Consider the following 20,704-nt stretch of genomic DNA (forward strand, 5'->3'; position numbering starts at 1 on the left):
TTCATAGAACCCAGCCGGTAAATAAAATCCTGGCTGGAACAGATTGGTAGAAGTTCAGGCCTAGCTGGTCTACTTGGAGAGAAGCGAAGGGCTTTATGTATGTATGTATTAAAATATTTGTATCCCAGCCTATATTATTGAGATCTCGGCGGCGTACAGATAATATCAATTCAAACAGTATAAAACGATACATAAATTACACAGCTAAACATGTATTAAACCATTAACAAATACCAGTAAAACCCAAATAAAACTGCATGCAGCTTTAGGGAAATTAGCCCTCAAAGGCATTGATAAAAAGCCACATTTTAACTTGGCACCGAAACGAAGCTAGCGTCTGGACCAGTTGGGCCTCCCAGGGGAGAGCCTTCCATAACTGGGTTGCCACAGCAGAGAAGGATTTGCAATAATGACAAGAACCACAAAAGTAAAATTGTACGTAGCGGGATAGTGCCCTCCAAACCTGGCTCCCTCGTTACCGGGGAAGTTTATGCTGGTCAGCCCTTGCTAGGCCATCCCTAGCACAAACATGGCTTTAGCCTGATCTTACATCTATTGCACAACTGAACAACGAGGGCTCCATAAATTAGTATTGATACCTTACTGGGTTCGCCTGCCTGCCCTGCAGTCCCACCAGCCTATTTCGGTTTCTCTTGAAAGCTACGATGACCTTTACTGTCAGTTTACAACATGGAGGATTTTGGAAACCTCTAATTAATCTTTTAGAAATGTGATCCCTTGCCAAGAAAGGCCCATTTAATGTCTCAATTTTGTTTCAGGCTCCGCTCATTCTTCAAGAGAGTCAGGCATAGGAAGAACAGGATTTGTCACCATGAAGAGGAGTGCAGCAGAAGCACAGACAGCTCCCAGCAAAAAGAAAAGGCCAAGCCTCAGAAGGAGGAGCTGGATGAAAATGGTGAGACTCTTGTGGGGACTGAGAAGAGGTCAAGGAGGCTCCGTGCTTAAAGGATCGTGGGCACAGGGCTCCCACAGGAAGAGGAAGGGAGCACCCACGTGGTTAGGCAGTGGTTCAACAGGAAGGCGGCAGGCAGTTCCTGGCCTGCGGGAGGCCTCAGCTAGCCCAAGGGCCCGGGATCCCTCTGTGAGGCAACAAGCAGGAGTCACCATTTCCCCCATTATTTATGTATTGATCTCCTGTGTGCCAATCTAGAGGTTCTCAGAGCGACTTACAATAAGAATGTCAAAAATAACAAACTCAATGAGCAGTAACAACAAAAATTAGAAGACAGCAAGCAACGTAGCCTATGAAAGCAGAATTAAAATTGTCAGGGGGGAAATAAGGCTGATACCACAACTGCACCTGGGAATTGTCTAGGAGCCGTTGCGGCTGTTTCAAGACTGGCGTATATGTGTGTTTCATACCCAGTCCCTGTCAGTAATCCAGCTGCAGCATTTGCAACCAATTGCAGTTCCTGCACCAAAGCAAGATTGGACCTTTGGCTGGGACCCTGCACCGCTCTGTGCTGCTCAGTGGTGCAGGCTGTGCTTGGGAGCAGGCAAAGGAAGTAGAGAGTCTAGCAGAAACGCCCGTGTCTTTTCATTATTGCAGGGTTTCCCCTGGGTTTGGGTCAAATGGATAAAGATGAGAAGTCAATTAGACTGGAATTTTGGATGTCAAGAAGTTATCTCACCACAGCAAACATGCCTCATTTTTTAGCTATCCTACTGTCAACGTGGTCTGTAGCTACCAGAAACTGCCAACACACACACACACCCTTTGGTCAAGACTCTCACCCCAGAATCAATTGGGCCAGAGGCATTTGGCTCTGTCTTAATAAGCACTCTGCCCAAGGGTGGGGTTCAGCCCGTGTCTACTGTGATTTTGAATTCCCATTTCAATCTCTGCACAGAAGGTCCAGTCTCACAGGGACTGATGATGATCACTTGGATGTGTTCTACTGCTTTCAATAGGTCTGAGTTGTAACTTTTTATTCATTCATGTATTCATTCATTCAAGGTGGCAACTATCAAACCTAAAGCCAATACAAACCTCCTAGATTTTTTTATTACTAAAGAAGAGTGGTAGAATAACGCCACATTTGCAGTCGTTCAAGAGGTCCCCAAAAAAGAACCATACAAAATCACAGACATGATGCTGTCTTTGTAGCCTGTGTCTCTATACTAGGCTAAGTAGACCTTCAGCTTGTTCTGATTCAGAAAGGCAAATCTTGTGATTATAGAACTTTTATTGATTCACTCATAAAAAAATTCCAAGGTGGCTCAAAGAAACGGCAAAATTGACTATCAGTTTGCAGTCGGGTATTTGCCTTAAGGACTGGCGTCTAGTTAAATATGAGGAAGCAGAGAATAGAAGAAATGCTCAGTTTTCACACTGTGTGTGTGTGTGTGTGTGTGTGTGTGTGTGTGTGTGTAAACAGTGGGGTCCCCCCTCCCCCAAGGATCTGTGTTGGGGCCTTTGCTTTTTAACTTGTTCACAAATTATCAGGGGTAAGGGGGTGAGCAAGGGCAGGGCCAAGTCTGCAGATGACACTAAAGGAGAAACGGACCAGGAAACTGACCAGGTCATGGTGGACAAGCTCAATCAAAATGCCAGCCTGATGTGTGCAGCAGCTGTGAAAAAAGGTGGACTCCATGCTAGGGATTATTAGGAGAGGAACTGAAAATAAAACTGGCATTCTCATAATGGTGTGAACATGGTCACTATGTCCTGGTCACTGCACCCCAAGAAAAATATTGTAGAGCTGGAGAAAAGTTAAAATATTTGGGGCTGTTTGATTTAGGAAAATGCAATTGAGGGGGAACATGGTAGGGGGGTGTTTAAGTATGTGCAGTGTAGAAAAGTGGGTAAGTTTTACTCTCTCTCTGATGATACTAGAACCCAGCAGGGTCATCCAGTGAAGCCAGATGGTGGGAGATTCTGAACAGACCAAAGGAAGGCCTTCTTCAAACAGCACATGGTTAAACTATGAGATGTCGTGATAGCCACAAATTGGGATGGCTTTAAAAGGGGACTGGACAAATTCATGGAGGAAGAGCTAAGGCTATCTCTATTCATCTTGGTGGCTACAGTATGTACCATTTGCTGACCTAAGCTCTGTTCTTCCTCTTTGGCAGAATCACAGATCTGTTTTATCAGCTTGAGGAATCTCAGAGAAGGAAATGGCCCTTCCCTGGCACAAGAGTCCACAGACAACCTGTGTGCCTTGGCTGAGACCAAGGTGGCCGGGGTCCTGCGGGCCATCTGCAAGTACCGCCAGAGCATCCACAAGGTAGGGGCCCCCTTTGGCGCGCTTTGGGCCTCTTTCAGCTGGTTCTTTGCCTGTTTGTTTTAATGCTGCTCAAAAGTGAATTGGGGATTAGAGGGCAGACGCATGACATCTCAGACCATCTCACTGTCTATGTTTTCCGTTCTCATCCTGACTTTCTCTTGGGCCAATTCCTATCCCATATCTAGTGGGAAGGTCCCTCAAAAAAGAGGGATGGTCAGCTTCTTCCTTGGCAACTGGGGGGCTGTGTCCATAGGGCTGCTTGGGTGCATGGTGTGGTGCTTGGCGCCACATGATGCCGTGGCCAGCACGCACCCAACCAGCGGCGTCCACCTTGGAAAACCACAGTATCACTATCACAGAGTCATTTTACTGTGTTCCTTTTAGTTGAAGCAGCTTCCATGCGCTTGCTGTGCCATGTGCCCCCGCTCGCCTGCATTAAATCCTGGGTGTGCCTCTGTAACCTGACTGTGACATGTTCAAGGGATGCAGGTGCCCCTCCCCTTATCAGTCCTTTTCCTAGCCCATTCCATTGGGAGCCTTCATTAGGCACTTCCTTATGGCTGCCTTACTTCGCTTCTCTGATGTTGTGTTACTTCGCTTCGCTTCTCTGATGTTTAGAGTAAATAAGGTAGGAAGTTATAACTCAGTGACAGTTTGCTAGAGTGGGGCGAATTTGGGGTGGAGGGTGCACTCAAGGAGTGGGGCTGCCCCTTCACCCTCCTCAGTCCTTTTTCTAGCCCATTCCATTGTTATTTAGATTCTCTGATGCTGTCCTACTTTGCTTCTCTGATGCTGTGCATTTCTGGAGGGAGCTTATATTCTTTACTTTGCTGTTACCAGCTGCGCATCTCCGGTTTATAAAAATAGAGATCTGCCGCATTAGTTCATTCCCATTCCCATTCCTACAATGTAGCAGGGGGAGCCTGGAGAGGAGTGGGCAATAAGCCTTTCTCATGGATGACTTTGGTTCTACCCCACCCCTACCCAGAAGTATGTTTTTCCAGGCTCTGCAAACCCAGGTTTTAAGGACGACTGGCTCCACCATGTAACACTAATGAAGTAGAGCCGGTTTCATCATACTAGCACATGTCCTGGGCTCAGGGTCTCACTGGAATTCATCGGCCCATGGGAGAATCCCCCTGACACACACCAGTTCATAGAGATCTGCTTGGGATGGTGTCCCTGCTGATCAGAAGAATCAGTCCAACCCCGTTTCGAGGTGTGGGGCCTACCCTTGTGCACTCTTGCCAGAAGGCGTTGGTGTGCCTGAGGTCTTGTGGGGGCAAATGAAAACTTCTCTTTCCGAGGGGCTGTGGCATCCACTGCTGGTCCAATGAGCTAGAGAGGGACACCTTGATCCACCCATGAAGGACCGGGGCAGCAGAAGCGCCGAATCAGCCCCTTCCCCTCCTCAGAGCGGGGCATGCCCAGAGTGCTGCCCCGCTGCACTGGGCAAGGGTGTGGGTGCAGCAGAAGCACAAGCCCTCCCGCCACCTGAAGTGAGGAGGCACCACTGGGCACCCCCAGCGGCTGCCCCTGTGGTCACAACCCCCCTGCAGTGGCTGTCCTCCCTCCCTTTGGCTCCATGTAACCCCTCTGAGCGAGCCAAAGCGCCTGCTTCCTGGAGAGCCACGGCAGTCACTCTTGCAGCCAAAGTGGCCCTCCAGAGAGCCCGCCTGCCTGCCTGCCTGCCTGCCCACCCACCTGCCCACTGGCTCTCTCCAAGTGGGCTCTTAAAAGGAGCCAGAGGGGGGCAGGTCCCCCAGAGCAGCCACCCACCTTCTGCCTCACTTGGAGGATGCCCTGAGAGAGAAAAGGAGGGTGGGCAGCTGCTGGAGGAGCCTCACCAGCCGCGGTATTGGCCACCAGGGGTGAGCAGGGCTGGCGGGGGTCTCTGGACCACCTGCTAGTGCCACCACCTCGCTCCAGTGAAGAGCAGTGGGGACCCCTCCTGGTGGGGAGGGGGAGTGCACCATGTGCTGCTCCTCCCGCTCCGCCACGTAGGGGGTCACCCTGCCTCTTGAGAGGGCTGGCCCTGTTTGGGTGGGATGCGCGCATGAGAGCGCCTGCGCACTGGCTTAGCACCATCGATTGCAGCTGGGATGGCTCTGGGTCTGCTCCTCCTCCAGGCCAGCAGAGTAGCTAAACTCAGCGCGAGGAGTTTGCTTGCATGCGGCCAATACGTGCAGCTGTTTGGGGGCGGGGGGCGAATCCATCAAAGCATCAGCTGTTACTCAAGACCATAATAACCCAGCTCCATTCTTTAAGTTCAAAATTCCATATTAGAGTAAAACCTTTCAGACCAGTAAAGGGGTGGGACTCATCCATGGCTTGCTGTGCCCAGTCCTGCAAGCCCCGAACAAGAAAAGAACCGGATATTACAAGCTAGACATAAGGTGATGCCTTATAGGCCCCTTCCGACTCTACTGTGCCTTGATTCTGTGTGCATCATTAGATTTTGCTTGATTTAAAAAGCACAAAACACACCCCAAATAAATAAAAGCTGTGGGAAGAAGGAGAGCCCAGTTGGAACCATGCTAGGTGGGGCCTTCACAGTTGGACTTCGTCACAGTCCTGACCTGAATCAGAGGGACAGGAGCGCTATTTGCCCTGGGAGGAAACCATCCATAAAAGGAAGCAACAGTGGTGGTATCTCAAGTGTTCTTAAGAGTGGGGGCAACTCCAGGCGTAAGACAGGACACAGAGGGAGAAAGGGTAGGGTCTTTTGAGGCAGCAGCAGGAGACCTTTGGACAGCTGAGGGAGAGACCTTCACAGGCATGCCTGAAAGAGAGACAGTGGGAGAGATGGCGGGGTGGGGGCTAGGCCATGCATGGCCTTGGAGGTCAGGGCAAAGGGTTTGGGCTGGATCCGGCAGCAGACAGGGAGCCTGTGTAGCGATTTAAGGAGAGGCATGTTGGCAAGATCAGTGGCCAATGGACCATGCTGAGACCATGGGGAAAAACCCAGAGGGTTAGGAAACAAGTCCTAGGAGGCAAGGTGGAAAGAACTGGGTATGTTTAGCTTGCAGGGGAGGGGGGGAGGGTGGCAGGATAGCACGGTCTTCAAAGACCTGAATGCAGCTGGGACTCTGTTCTCTGATGCTCCGGAGGACAGAACTCGATCTAACAGGTCTAAGTTACAGGAGGGTAGATTTCGGATGAAGATTGCCTGTGTTAACAGGGGGTTGGACTAGATGGCCACCAAGACCCCTTTCAACTGTTATGGTTCAGTTATCTGTGATACTATGAGGTTTATGCTCACATTGGGGCTCTTTGGTTTATCCTCTGTGTGCATTGATTTGGAAATTCTTCAAATGTTTGAAAGTTGCATCATGTTGCATTTTAAGGTTTTAATATTTGCATTTTATCATGTGAACCCCCAGAGAGCTTTAGTTATTGGACAGTATAGAAATGTAATAAAATAATAATAATAACAACAATAATAATAATAATAATAATAATAATAATAATAATAATAAGGCTTGTGCTCAGACCGATGTTCTTTTTTGCAGGGTGATTTTAAATGAACCCAGTACTGGGCTTCAGGATTTTGCTGTACCTTCTGTGTGTCTGTGTGTCTGTGTGTCCCCACCCACAGCACTTCACATAACCCTGTTGTTTCCCTTTTGCGTTCCCTTCCATTCTGTAGATTTCTCCAAAGCATCGCTTGTGCATTAATCAGATCCTGCAAGCTGTGATCAAGTCAGCCAGTAGCATAGACTACAAACTGGCTAACGTCCTCATCAAACTGGCCGCTGAAGATATGCTGAGGACCACGGTAAGAGCCAAGATGACAAAACAGATGCCAAAAGCGGCCCTTCCAAGAAATTCCTGACATGTGTGGGTGATAGCTTTCTCCTACAGAAAGTGGAGGAAGGAACTAGAGGATCAGCAATCCTTGACTTGTTATTGACCAATAGGGATGACTTAGTGGATAAAGTGGCAGTTACGGGAACTCTGGGGGAAAGTGACCACGTCATACTTGAAATCTTGATTATGAAGGAGACAAAAGTCGAGCGTAGCCATACACGTACTCTGGATTTTAGGAAAGCTGATTTTAATAAACTCAGAACTATGATAAGTAAGGTCCCGTGGCAAGGGAGCCTAATGAGAAAAGGAGTGCAGGATGGGTGGGAGTATTTAAAAAAGGAAATTTTAAAGGCACAGTTACAAACAATTCCAACAAGGGGAAAAGATAGAAGACAACAGAGGAAAGCAATGTGGCTCCACAAAAAGCTTAGAGATGACCTGAAAACAAAAAAGGATGCATATAGGAAGTGGAAGGAAGGCCAGGCTACAAAAGAAGAGTACAGACAAGTGGAGCAGAAGTGCCAAAATGGCATCAGGAAGGCTAAAGCTCAGAATGAGCTGAGATTAGCGAGGGATGCTAAAAGCAATAAAAAGGCTTTCTTCAGATACGTGAGTAGGAAAAGACAGAGGAAAGAAATGGTGGTTCAACTGCTTAATGAGGATGGCAAATTGATAACAGATGACAAAGAAAAGGCTGAAGTGCTCAATTCCTACTTTGCCTCGGTCTTCTCCCAAAAGCGGGTCTATGACCCCCCTGGAGAAAGTGAAGCAGAAGTTGAGGGGGCAGGATTGCAATTTGAGATTGATAAACAAATGGTCAAAGAACACCTAATTTCCTTGAATGAGTTCAAATCTCCAGGGCCCGATGAACTGCATCCTAGAGTAATGAAGGAGCTAGCGGAAGAACTCTCAGAACCTTTGTCTATTATCTTTGCAAAATCATGGAAGACGGGTGAGGTGCGGGACGACTGGAGGAGGGCTAACGTTGTCCCTATCTTCAAAAAGGGCAAAAAAGAGGAACCTGGGAACTACAGACCAGCCAGTCTGACATCCATCCCTGGGAAAATTCTGGAGCAGTTTATAAAGAAAATCTGTAAACACCTTGAAATCAATGCGGTGATCACTAGAAGCCAATATGGATTTGTCAGGAACAAGTCCTGTCAGACTAATTTGATCTCTTTTTTTGATCGGGTAACCTCCCTTGTGAACTGTGGGAATGCTGTGGATGTCATATATCTTGACTTCAGCAAAGCTTTTGACAAAGTGCCCCATGATATTCTGATTAACAAACTAGCTAAAAGCGGGCTAGATGCAACAACTATTAGGTGGGTTCACAGTTGGCTACAGAATCGGACTCAAAGAGTACTTATCAATGGAACCTTCTCAAACTGGGGAGAGGCAACGAGTGGGGTACCGCAGGGCTCAATCCTGGGCCCAGTGCTCTTCAAAAAATTTATTAATGATTTGGACAAGGAGGTGCAGGGAACGCTTATCAAATTTGCAGATGACACCAAATTGGGTGGGATAGCTAATATCCTGGAAGACAGAAACAAACTTCAACATGATCTTGATAGGCTGGAGTGCTGGGCTGAAAACAACAGAATGAAATTTAATAGGAACAAATGCCAAGTTCTAAATTTAGGAAATAGAAACCAAAGGCAGTTACAAGATGGGGGATACTTGGCTCAGCAATACTACAAACGAGAAGGATCTTGGAATTGTTGTAGATCACAAGCTGAATATGAGCCAACAGTGCAATATGGGTGCAAGAAAGGCAAATGCTATTTTGGGCTGCATTAATAGAAGTATAGCTTCCAAAACACATGAGGTACTGGTTCCTCTCTATTGCGTCCAGTTCTGGGCTCCACACTTCAAGAAGGACGCAGACAAGCTGGAGTGTGTTCAGAGGAGGGCAACCAGGATGATCAGGGGTCTGGAAACAAAGCCCTATGAAGAGAGACTGAAGGAACTGGGCATGTTTAGCCTGGAGAAGAGAAGATGGAGGGGAGACATGAGAGCACTCTTCAAATACTTAAAAGGTTGTCACACAGAGGAGGGCCAGGATCTCTTCTCGATCCTCCCAGAGTGCAGGACACGGAATAACGGGCTCAAGATAAAGGAAGCCAGATTCCAGCTGGACATCAGGAAAAACCTCCTGACTGTTAGAGCAGTACGACAATGGAATCAGTTGCCTGGTGAGGTTGTGGGCTCTCCCACACTAGAGGCCTTCAAGAGGCAGCTGACAACCATCTGTCAGGGATGCTTTAGGATGGATTCCTGCATTGAGCAGGGGGTTGGACTTGATGGCCTTGTAAGCCCCTTCCAACTTTGCTATTCTATGATTCTATGAAATATAGAGTGAGGCTCTTCTTCCCGCTCCATCCAACTAGCTTGTTTCCCAAACTTGAGCAGGTATATCTGAGATTCACCAGGGGGCGATCGACACCCGCGATTGGGTGCGAAAGGAGAGCAGCTTGAGGCCCTTTGCCACATCGTGGCCAGTCCACAGCCATCCAGCCACTTCCCTCTTGAGAAGCTGCATTTTCTCTGAAAGTCCTTTTACTCCAATCTTTTTACTGCAACCAAGGGCCTTCCTAGACGAGGCCTTAGCGCGCCTTCTGTCCCGGCTTCCCTGCTGTGCGTCCAGATGACGCACAGGGGAATCCGGAGACAGGCCGCGCTGAGGCCTTCTCCAATGCGCCATAAGCGAATTCGCTTATGGCGCGCCTTTTCCCCAGCTCCGGCCTGAGGCCGGAGCTGGGGAAGGTCTAGGGACTTCCGTGGCTTTTTGCGGCTAATCGCTTACTCACGAGTAGCCACAAAAAGCCGCGGACTGGCCACAGCGCTGAGCGCTGTGCCCATCGGCCGGGGAGATCCCGGGAGGGAAAAGGAGGGGAGACAACACAGGACACACACACACACACACACACGCACGGAGGGAAAAGGAGGGGAGACAACACAGGACACACACACACACACACGGAGGGAAAAGGAGGGGAGATGACACAGGACACACACACACGCACGGAGGGAAAAGGAGGGGAGACGACACAGGACACACACACACACACACACGGAGGGAAAAGGAGGGGAGATGACACAGGACACACACACACACACACACACACGGAGGGAAAAGGAGGGGAGATGACACAGGACACACACACACGCACGGAGGGAAAAGGAGGGGAGACGACACAGGACACACACACACACACACACGGAGGGAAAAGGAGGGGAGATGACACAGGACACACACACACACACACACGGAGGGAAAAGGAGGGGAGATGACACAGGACACACACACACGCACGGAGGGAAAAGGAGGGGAGACGACACAGGACACACACACACACACACACGGAGGGAAAAGGAGGGGAGACAACACAGGACACACACACACACACACACGGAGGGAAAAGGAGGGGAGATGACACAGGACACACACACACGCACGGAGGGAAAAGGAGGGGAGACGACACAGGACACACACACACACACACACGGAGGGAAAAGGAGGGGAGATGACACAGGACACACACACACGCACGGAGGGAAAAGGAGGGGAGACGACACAGGACACACACACACACACACACACACACGGAGGGAAAAGGAGGGGAGATGACACAGGACACACACACACGCACGGAGGGAAAAGGAGGGGAGATGACACACGGGACATGGAGGGAGAGAAAGATCAGGAAGGGATCAGGAGCGGATGGGGGGGTTAACTAATAAAAAACCCTTACCTTCTCCGCAGTCTTCGGGCGCACGTGGCCCCTTTAAACTTTTTAAAAAATGGCCGGCGCTGCAGGGCTTCCGTCGTCCCTGCGCGTTGTGCGTCTAGGAGGCTGGGCGGCGCGCGTTAAAGTTTGCACGCCGTCGCCCCGCCTCCCTGCCGGCTTATCCCGGCAGGTCTAGCAAGGCCCCAATATGCTTCTAGCAAGAAGCTCCTGTATTCTGAAATCAGCATGTATTTATACAATTTTTTGTGTAGAAGTTACCTCATAACTAATGTTATCAACTGTCCCATAAATTAGGGCTTACATCTCATTGTTGTTAAACATTCCTTTAAAAATTGGAATGTTCATCTAGGTGTTTCACGTACACCTTTCTGGCTTGATGACATCAATTTTTAATTATACCTTCCAGAAGATAACTCTTTACTCAAAATTTGCTAATTAAACTTCAGTCTATATTTTTTTCTAGACAAGCTTTTTGATGTGTATTCCTTACACAATATTTTTTGCTCATTAATTGATAAGCAGAAATTTTAAGTACACTTTTGACCTGGAATAATAAGACAGCCTCATACCTGTTCATTACTCAAATATCTTTTTGGCCTGAGTGATTGGCCTTTATATCAGCATTCTCTCTTTGAATACTATCCAGGTCATTTTGACCATTACTTCATGCCAGTTCCTCTAATGATGTTCTTAAAAGCCATGCTGGATCAGACCAAAGGCCTGTCTAGCCCATCATTCGGTTTGCACAGTGGCCAGCCAGGTGCCCCAGTGCGAAGCTTGCTAGGAAGACACGGGTGAATAGCACCCTCCCACCTGCATTCCCCAGAAACCTGGATGGAGAGAAATCCTGCCTCCAGTACTGGAGGTAATGTGCAGCCATCCTGACTGCAAGCCATGGATAGCCGCCGCCGCCTCCTCCTCCTCCTCCTCTTCCTCCTCCTCCATGGATTTCAAGACATGCAAGTTGGCAGGCCATCACTACAACTTGTGATAGCAACGTCCACAATTGACTTTGTGTGCTGTATGAAGAAGTTCTTCTCCAGAGGCTCATGGAGGGCATTCCGTGCCTGTGAGCTGGTGCCTCCCCCAGGAATACCCAGTCAGGGCCGGTCGTTGCTTCCTGCCCTCCCTGCCCAGTGAGACGTACAGTCATGGGGAGACGGGACTGATGGGGCTCCCCAGAGCTCAGGGCCCCTTGCTTCGACTGACCCAGAGCACCTCTGTCTTGTCTGGATGGAGTTTCAGTCATTGCTCGAGCGGGGAATCAGGCCAAAGCCACCGTGCAGAAAGGGGCAGCACCTGCCGGCCAGCCTTTCTCCAGGGACCCTCCTCCTAAGCCTGAGGTGCCGCCTTTTCCAGCCAGAGTGGGCCGACCCTTCCAAAGCAAACCCAAGCAAAGCAGCGGAGCTTCTGGGGCTTCCGGGCATCAGTGCCCCCCTTCCCCACCCCACCCCGGGCAAGTGTCTATTTTCAGTGGTGACACCAAGTTAGGGAATCCCTTTCCCAAATTCCTGCCTGGCACCTGTGTTGTGCTTTTGCCTCTAAACTTTTTAAGCTTCTAATGTTAAAAAAAACAAAAACACTTTTGGTGACTATAGATATTTTCTGAAGTTTTGAAATTTCTGGTGAGTTTGCTATAGTGACTGGTTATAGGCTGTGTTAGATTTTATGGCTTTCTAGTCTTATTGGTATCTTTGATAGTTTCATCTTTTATTGTAAGCCAATAAAATATGTTTTGATAATTGGGTAGCCTAAGAATGTGGTTAGGAAAGGAATAGGCTAGTGTGACTCCGCCACTCCAGCAGGGCAAGAGTCCCGTCCACTCAGAGGAGCGGCGCTGTGGCTATTGCTGTGCCACGTTCCACCCGACTCCGTTGCTCAGGAGAAGCCATTGCTGGCAAGAGCAGACATGAGAGGCGGGTGCTGCCAGTGCCGGCAGTGCGTGCAACTCTCAGATTGCCCCAGCGTGACGCTTCTGCCTCCCCCCCCCCCCGGTTGCTGCAGGATCTTCAGGACCTGTATCAGGACGCGGCTGGTGACATCCTGGTGGCCTTGTGGAGCCACTTCCCGGCAGACGTGTTGACCAAGCTCCTGGAGGGCTTCCGAGGCCGGGTGCTCCCGTACCGTAGCATCCTCTGTGTCTTGGGGAAACTGGCAAACAAAGGTACAAACCCACCATTCTCCCAGAGACCCTTGCGCTGAGTCCGCTTGTCGTGGGAACAGGGTTGATCTAATTCAAAGGGCCTCCTCTGTTTGGGATCAGGGTTGCTCCGAGGAAGCTGGGGTGGCAGGCGGGGACAGGCTGTGAAATGCCTGTGCAGCCCAGTGGGCCTGGCACAGCAGCTCAGCCAAGGGTCCGCCTGCTGTATCAGCAGGCATATTTATTTTGCACAGTCCAACGGGCACGTTGGACGTTTGAGCTCTGACTTTGTAAATCCTTGAGCCATAAGCTTGTAGAGTGCCATCAGCATTGAGCCTATGCTGGAAAGGAAGGCCCCTTCTCCACAGAACCATCTAAGGCCACCCATAATCTCTGTTGCGCACCTTGGCCCTGAACGATTCCCTTCCTCACCTGCACAGCTTTCACCGAGAGTGACACCTTCAAGATCGACGTGTGGGAGCGGAAGCTGGTGGAGGTATGGTGAGGGCTCTTCTTCCTTGGCCAGGTTCCCACTGAATCTGGCCTGGGCTTTTTCCCACCTTGGAAAAGGGGCCAGGAGTTATTAGCGGGCACAGGCGGGAGGCGGGTGCATCGCTGAGTCCTCCTGCATTGCCATGGCCAGCGAGGGCTTGCAATGGTCTCCGTCCCTCACCACAGTTCTGAGCCCATTGGAGTTTCGTGCTATGTGACTTGGGGACACCACCACCACCCGCTAAGGCGAGCAGATTCCTTTGGGCACAACTGAATGGAGGTGGCATGAGGGTGGGTGGGTGGGTGGTAGGAATAAGGGAGGCCCAGAGGGGATGTTTGCTGGGGTGGCCCCTGCTTGAAGTGCCCCCCAGCATCCTCCGGCTGAGGAGCAGCTGATGCGGGGGGGGGGGAGCCAAGGTCTCTTCCTGCTTCCCACTCCACGTGCGCCCCACAGCCAGCCAGCCACTCCATCGGAAGTCAGCGTAGACGGCCAACCACGGAGAGGCATTCCGCTGCGTTCATCGCTTGTCCCCCGAGGCTTCCCTCCTCCATAGCGCGTGTCCCCACCCCCCACCCCCACGGGCTAGTAGGAGAGGTGTTCTTTGCTGGCAGAGATGGATGCAAGACAGGACCAAGCCACAGGTGATCGGATTTGAAGAGATCAGGCCAGGGAAGGAGATGGAATGAAGGGAAACCACCCGCCCTCAGCTTGCTGCTGCTGCTGCTGCTGCTTTAGTGGCCATGTGATGGGGAGAAGCCTAGAAGCATAGAATAGCAGAGTTGGAAGGGGCCTCCAAGGCCATCGAGTCCAACGCCCTGCTCAAGGCAGGAATCCACCCTAAAGCATCCCTGACAGGTGGTTGTCCAGCCTTGTGCTCTCCTTGTGAGCTGCAGCCTTTGAGGCGTCTGAGCTGATCACTGTGGGCAGCGGGGAGGGGGACTCACTTGAAGATAGTAGCGTACTTTATGCCGAAAAAGGTATCTTGACATCTTCCTTCCTTCCTTCCTTCCTTCCCTCGGGGCAGAAGAGGCTTAGCTGCAGCAGTTGCTTTAGTGCCTGTTTTCTTCTCCCACCATTTTTGGCTGGTGACCCTAGAAAACCACTGTAGCCATCATTGGACCCAGAGTGCACAAGACCTTTATCTGCCCAGCGAGAGGAAGGAAAGATGCGTGTGGAAACGACGCCTTGGGCGTAGGAGATGTCTGCCATAAGAACATCCCCACCTGTGAGCCCCATTTTGTGGCCTCGGCCCACGCTTGGGGCATTCGTCCCTTGCTGGGCGTCACCACCTCCGGAGGCCAACTGCTGAGCTGGACGAGCCTCAGCCGGACCCAGCAAGCGGTTGGCCTGATTCCCCCACTTCTTCCTGACAGTTTGTGGAGCGGCTCTTGATCGACGTCACGGATAAGGCTTGCTTTCAGGAACTCCATCAGGAGCTAGTGAAAGGGGACACAAAATGCGACAGCCAAAGCCCTGAAAAGGTGAGTAGCTGCATCTAGCGTTCTGCTCTCTGGGCCCCAGGAGGAGGGCCCGCCGGCTGCTAGCCACGATGTTTGTGGGAGATGCGGCTCTCTGCCTTCCGTGATGTCAGCAAGGTTTGGCGGGGGTAACCACGGTCAGTTCTGTGCTGGCTACCCTTAGAGAAGGTATCTCATGGAGGTTCTCAAGTCTGGGGATTGTATTATTATAATCATAGTAATAACAGCAGTAGAAGGACTAAGATACTGTGTGTGAAGAATGCTGGTCCCTTGCTGACACTCTAAAGGATTCGTGGTGTGTGTGTTTTCCCCAGGAAAGTGAAACTGGAAGTACTGCCATGCTTTTTGTCAGTAGTAGTTAGGCCTTCCCTCTCAGTCAGTTGCATCAGCAGAAAATTGTGCTCTGTTTGTTCATCTCAATTTGGTATAAAATAAGAGAATAAAAAGAAAATCCCCAGTCCTTATTTGCAGAGAAGCTGTTCTGGTGGGATCTGGTCTGCAGCACCCTTGATCACTGAGAAGCCCCAGCTAGTCCCCACACACCGGGGCGGGGAGGCGGGGAATTGTAGACAAGATTATCTGCTTCTAGTTTGAAAATGTATTTTGGACTTGAGCAGAAAATAGTGAATAATCTCTCATAGAAACATAGAATAGTAGAGCCAGAAGGGGCCTATAAGGCCATCGAGTCCAACCCACTGCTCAGTGCAGGAATCCACACTAAAGCATCTCTGACAGACGGCTGTCCAGCTGCCTCTTGAATGCCTCTAGAGTGGGAGAGCCCACAACCTCCCTAGGTCACTGGTTCCATTGTGGTACTGCTCTAACAGTATGGAGGTTTTTCCTGGTGTTCAGCCAGAATCTGGCTTCCTGTAACTTCAGTCCATTATTCTGTGTCCTGCACTCTGGGAGGATCGAGAAGAGATCCTGCCCTTCCTCTGTGTGACAACCTTTCAAGTATTGGAAGAGTGCTCTCATGTCTCCTCTCAGTCTTCTCTTCTCCAGGCTAAACCTGCCCAGTTCTTTCAGTCTCTCCACATAGGGCTTTGTTTCCAGACCCCTGATCATTATCGTTGCCCTCCTCTGAACCCCCTCCAGCTTATCTGCATCCTTCTTGAAGTGTGGTGTCCAGAACTGGATGCAATACTCAAGATGAGGCCTAATCAGTGCTGAATAGAGGGGAACCAGTACCTCGCGCAATTTGGAAGCTATATGTCTATGAATGCAGCCCAAAATAGCATTTGCTTTTTTTGCAGCCACATCACACTGTTGGCTCATATTCAGTTTGTGATCTACAACAATTCCAAGGGTGTTAGCTATCCCATCCAATTTTATGTCATCTGCAGATTTGATAAACATTTCCTGCACCTCCTCGTCCAAGTCATTAATAACAATGTTGAAGAGCACTGATCACAGGACTGAGCCCTGTGGTACCCCGCTCATTACCTCCCCCCAGTTTGAAAAAGTTCCATTGATAAGTACTCTTTGAGTCCGATTCTGTAGCCAACTGTGGATCCACCTAATAGTTGTTCCATCTAGCCCACTTTTAGCTAGTTTGCTAATCAGAATGTCATGTGGTACTTTGTCAAAAGCTTTGCTGAAGTCAAGATATATTATGTCTACAGCATTCCCACAGTCCACAAGGATGTGATCAGATTGGTTTGGCAGGATTTGTTATTGACAAGTCCATGGTGGCTTCTAGTAATCAATGCATTGTTTTATAAACTGCTCCAAAAATTTCCCAGGGATGGATGTCAGACTGACTGAGCTGTATTTGCCAGGTTCCTCCTTTTTGCCCTTTTTGAAGGTATGGACAACATTAACCCTCCTTCCATCATCCAGCACTTCACCCGTCTTCCATGATTTCACAAAGACAATAGTCAGTGGTTCTGAGGGTTCTTCTGCCAGTTCTTTTATTACTCTAGGATGCCATTCATTGGGACCTGGAGATCTGAACTCATTCAAAGAAATTAGGTGTTCCGTGACCACTTGTTTATCAGTCTCAAGCTTCAATCTTGCCCCTTCAGCTTGTACATTTTTGCCCGGGGGGCGGGGTCATAGATCTGCTTTTGGGAGAAAACTGAACCAAGGTAGGAATTGAGCACTTCGGATTTTTCTTTGTCATCTGTTATCAGTTTGCCATCCTTGTTGAGTAGCTGAACCACCATGTCTTTCCTGTCTTTTACTATGCCCGTTCCTGAAGAAAGATTTTTTGTTGCTTTTAGCATCCCTCGCTAGCCTCGGCTGATTCGCAGCTTTAGCCTTCCTATTCCATTGCTTCCTTCCCTTGAACCCAAAAAGGAGACTAAGTTATAGACTTGAACTGTGGTGATACCTCTTACTCTAGCTCTGGGTGTCAAAGGTCCATGTTCTCCTCTGATTGTGTTAGTGACATCTTTTAAGGAATAAAGAGGCCGGGCTCCCTTAGTACCCCTGTGGGATGATGTGTGACATGATTGTGGACTGACGCTTTTGGAACAGCTAACAAGATCCTTCTTAAAAGAGCCGGGCAATTGAAGAACGAAGCGCCCCTAAAGGCAGAGAGAGGGCCAGGAGCCCTTGGAGCCCTTGGAGCCCAAAGCCTCCAGCTACAGTGACTTGAGAGTCCGTGTCCTTTTGCGCTGGGGCCCACTCATATCCATCCAGGAGGTGCCACTGCCCTTTAACTCCGAGGAGAGTCCCTCAGGCTCGTCTAGTGAATAGGGAGACCAGGGGAGCCATTCCCAACTGGCTCCTTGTGTCAAAGCGGAGGTGCTGCCCGTAGTAAGCTGGAGCATCCAGAAAGGCTTTCTTGGCATGTCGATTCATCCTGCCAGTTGCTCCCAGTCAGGGCTGCTGGGGTAGTTGGGTTTCCACTTTAGCTGCAGGACTGGAATCCACTGCCAGTCCCAGCTGGCACCAGTGGTGCTGCTCCTGATCCAGTTGCCTGCTCCATCTTGTGCCTCCAAGAGCCGACAGCAGGAGCAGCAGGACACCTTCATGCTCTCTGACCGGGTGTCTGGGCATTGCCCAGCTAAAGGTGCAAGGTGGCAGGTGGAGGTCCAAGATGAACATGCCCAGTTCTTTCAGTCTCTCTTCATAGGGCTTTGTTTCCAGACCCCTGATCATCCTAGTTGCCCTCCTCTGAACACGCTCCAGAAGGATGCAGACAAGCTGGAGCGTGTTCAGAGGAGGGCAACCAGGATGATCAGGGGTCTGGAAACAAAGCCCTATGAAGAGAGACTGAAAGAACTGGGCATGTTTAGCCTGGAGAAGAGAAGATAGAGGGGAGACATGAGAGCACTCTTCAAATACTTAAAAGGTTGTCACACAGAGGAGGGCCAGGATCTCTTCTCGATCCTCCCAGAGTGCAGGACACGGAATAACGGGCTCAAGTTAAAGGAAGCCAGATTCCAGCTGGACATCAGGAAAAACTTCCTGACTGTTAGAGCAGTACGACAATGGAACCAGTTACCTAGGGAGGTTGTGGGCTCTCCCACACTAGAGGCCTTCAAGAGGCAGCTGGACAACCATCCGTCAGGGATGCTTTAGGGTGGATTCCTGCATTGAGCAGGGGGTTGGACTCAATGGCCTTGTAGGCCCCTTCCAACTCTGCTATTCTATGATTCTATGAATACACAGAGAGAGAATAGTCTCAGAGGCTACAAATGAATTTATTGCTGAAAAGACCAATAATAATAATAATAATAATAATAATAATAATAATAATAATAATAATAAAAAAAAAAAAATTCTTACCCACCTCTCTGTTTGGATTGAGGCAGGGAACAACAATAAGTATAAAATACATAAAACTGAATTAAAAACATAGTATACATTACTAAAACAGTCTAAAAACATCCTAAAATTCCACTGGATAGGCTTGCCGGAATAGATCAGTCTTTATAGCTTTCTTAAATGCTAAAAGACTGTTAAGTTGATGAGTCTTCTCCGGCAGGCCATTCCACAGTCTGGGAGCAACAGAAGAGAAGGTCCTCCAGGTAAGGTCCTCTGATGTGTTTCAACCTCTAGTTTTTTTATATCCAGGTGCCTGATCTGGTCCTCCTCCTCCTTCTTCCTCCTACAGATCTTCCTCTACCAGTACTATGGAGCCATCCTGCGTACCTCAGATGACTCTCAGTTAGTCCAAGAGCAACTTTGCAGTATCCTGCCCCTGTCCCACCGAGGACCTTTGGAAGCAATGGTGAGATGGTGATGATGCCGGTGACAATGACACACCTGCTCTTCTCCTGGGAAAGAGAATGGGGCCCTATTGGTAGACAGAGCCTCACACCTCCAGCCTATTCCAGACCTGGAACAAGTGAGACAAAATAGCCCAGGGTGTTGCGAGGTGGAGTGTGGAATGGCAAGGGAGAGAACCTTCAGGTGGGGCAAGCCCACAGGAGGGGACCTCCCACCATCAGGGTTCTCCTCCTGGGACAAAGGAGCCTCTTCTCAGCGTTGTTGTCCTACTTTGGCTGTAGCAAGCTCTAAATGCAGTGGAGTCAGCAAACAGGCCTACAGATGATCGATCGGCTGAGGGGGTTCAGATTACAACAGCCGTGGTCTAAATCCAGGCAGCGGTCAGAACACAGGCAGGCAGTTAGACGAGAGGATCAGGCAACAACAGGAGTGGCCACCCTCACAGGCAAGAGGTCAAACACAGTGAATCAGTCTGGTACATTACACAGTCCAGAACCAGGGTCATTAGGCAGTCCAAAAGGTCCAGAAACTGAGCATCAATCACAGGCATGGTTCAGGAGGCAAAGTACACAGTAGAGGCAGGATGGACCAGGTTGTTCCAACGTTGGCTGGGTTTTCAGTGAAGGCTCTCAAGCCCCAGACCTGCTGGACTCCACCCAGAGCTCAGCTGTAGCCATCAGAGCTTCCTATCCAGAGGCCTACGAGCCTGTTGCTTGCGGGGACAACACTCCTGGGGGTCAGGGGTTTTCTCAGCCTCTGCCTCAAAGACAGGCTCCCTTTCTCCTGACAGGGATGTCTCTGCAACCACCTCTCCCAAAGGCTCAGGTTCCTCTGGGTCTGGCGGCAGTCCCTCGTCTGGGCGGGGGGTGGCGTAGCAGTTGTGTGCATTTCCACTTCCTACAGAATAGGGGAAAGGCTTTTGCCAAGTAGTGCCAGAGAAAAGCTTGAATGCCCATGCACAAAGTAGGTTTCATTGCTGGGGTGGGGGGATAAATTCGCCCTTGCTTCTGCTTTGGAAATCCCATGACTCTCTTGCGTCATCCTTCCCCTGATTTATTTATTTATTGTTTACTTATTTAAAACAGTAAGATCCCACCCTATATCATTAAGATCTCAGAGCGGCGTACAGATAAAAGCATACAGTATAAAACTATAAATATGTACAGTTAAAAACAAATTAAACCATGAACCAAGTTAAAACAATATATAATTTAAAAGCAGTAAAAGCAGTTAAAACAGTTAAAACAATGTGCCATCTTTGTGAGTTTAACCATCAAAGGCTTTGTTAAAAAGCCATGTTTTCACTTGGCGCCGGAATAAAACCAGTGTTGGCGCCAGTCGGGCCTCCAAGGGGAGGGCATTCCACAGTGGGGGTGCCACCACAGAGAAAGCCCTCTCCCGTGTCCCATCCTAGCATAGATGTTGCATTGGTGGGATGCGGAGAAGGGCTTCTCCAACAGATCTCAGGTCAGGCAGGCATATATAAGGAGAGGTGCTCTCTCAAGTATCGAGTCCCAAGCCGTTTAGGGCTTTCAACGTCATTACCAACACCTTGAATTCCGACCAGAAGCGTAGAGGCAGCCAGTGCAGTTCCTTTAAGA

The 20,704-nt window shown here is 49.7% G+C and overlaps 1 protein-coding gene across 1 annotated transcript in view; it reads left to right on the plus strand.

Annotated features, from left to right (window-relative positions):
- Positions 1–665: 665 nt before the first annotated feature.
- LOC134406628 (maestro heat-like repeat family member 5) overlaps positions 666–20,704 on the plus strand; it is a 72,053-nt gene continuing 52,014 nt past the window's right edge. Inside the window, exons 1-8 of the mRNA XM_063138146.1 lie at positions 666–677; positions 799–916; positions 3,097–3,251; positions 6,901–7,029; positions 12,818–12,977; positions 13,394–13,449; positions 14,820–14,927; positions 18,988–19,104. Coding sequence (XP_062994216.1) covers positions 666–677; positions 799–916; positions 3,097–3,251; positions 6,901–7,029; positions 12,818–12,977; positions 13,394–13,449; positions 14,820–14,927; positions 18,988–19,104 — 855 coding nt within the window. The remainder of the gene's footprint in view (positions 678–798; positions 917–3,096; positions 3,252–6,900; positions 7,030–12,817; positions 12,978–13,393; positions 13,450–14,819; positions 14,928–18,987; positions 19,105–20,704) is intronic.

Source organism: Elgaria multicarinata, chromosome 11 (genome assembly GCF_023053635.1).
Source record: "Elgaria multicarinata webbii isolate HBS135686 ecotype San Diego chromosome 11, rElgMul1.1.pri, whole genome shotgun sequence".
NCBI lineage: Eukaryota > Metazoa > Chordata > Lepidosauria > Squamata > Anguidae > Elgaria > Elgaria multicarinata.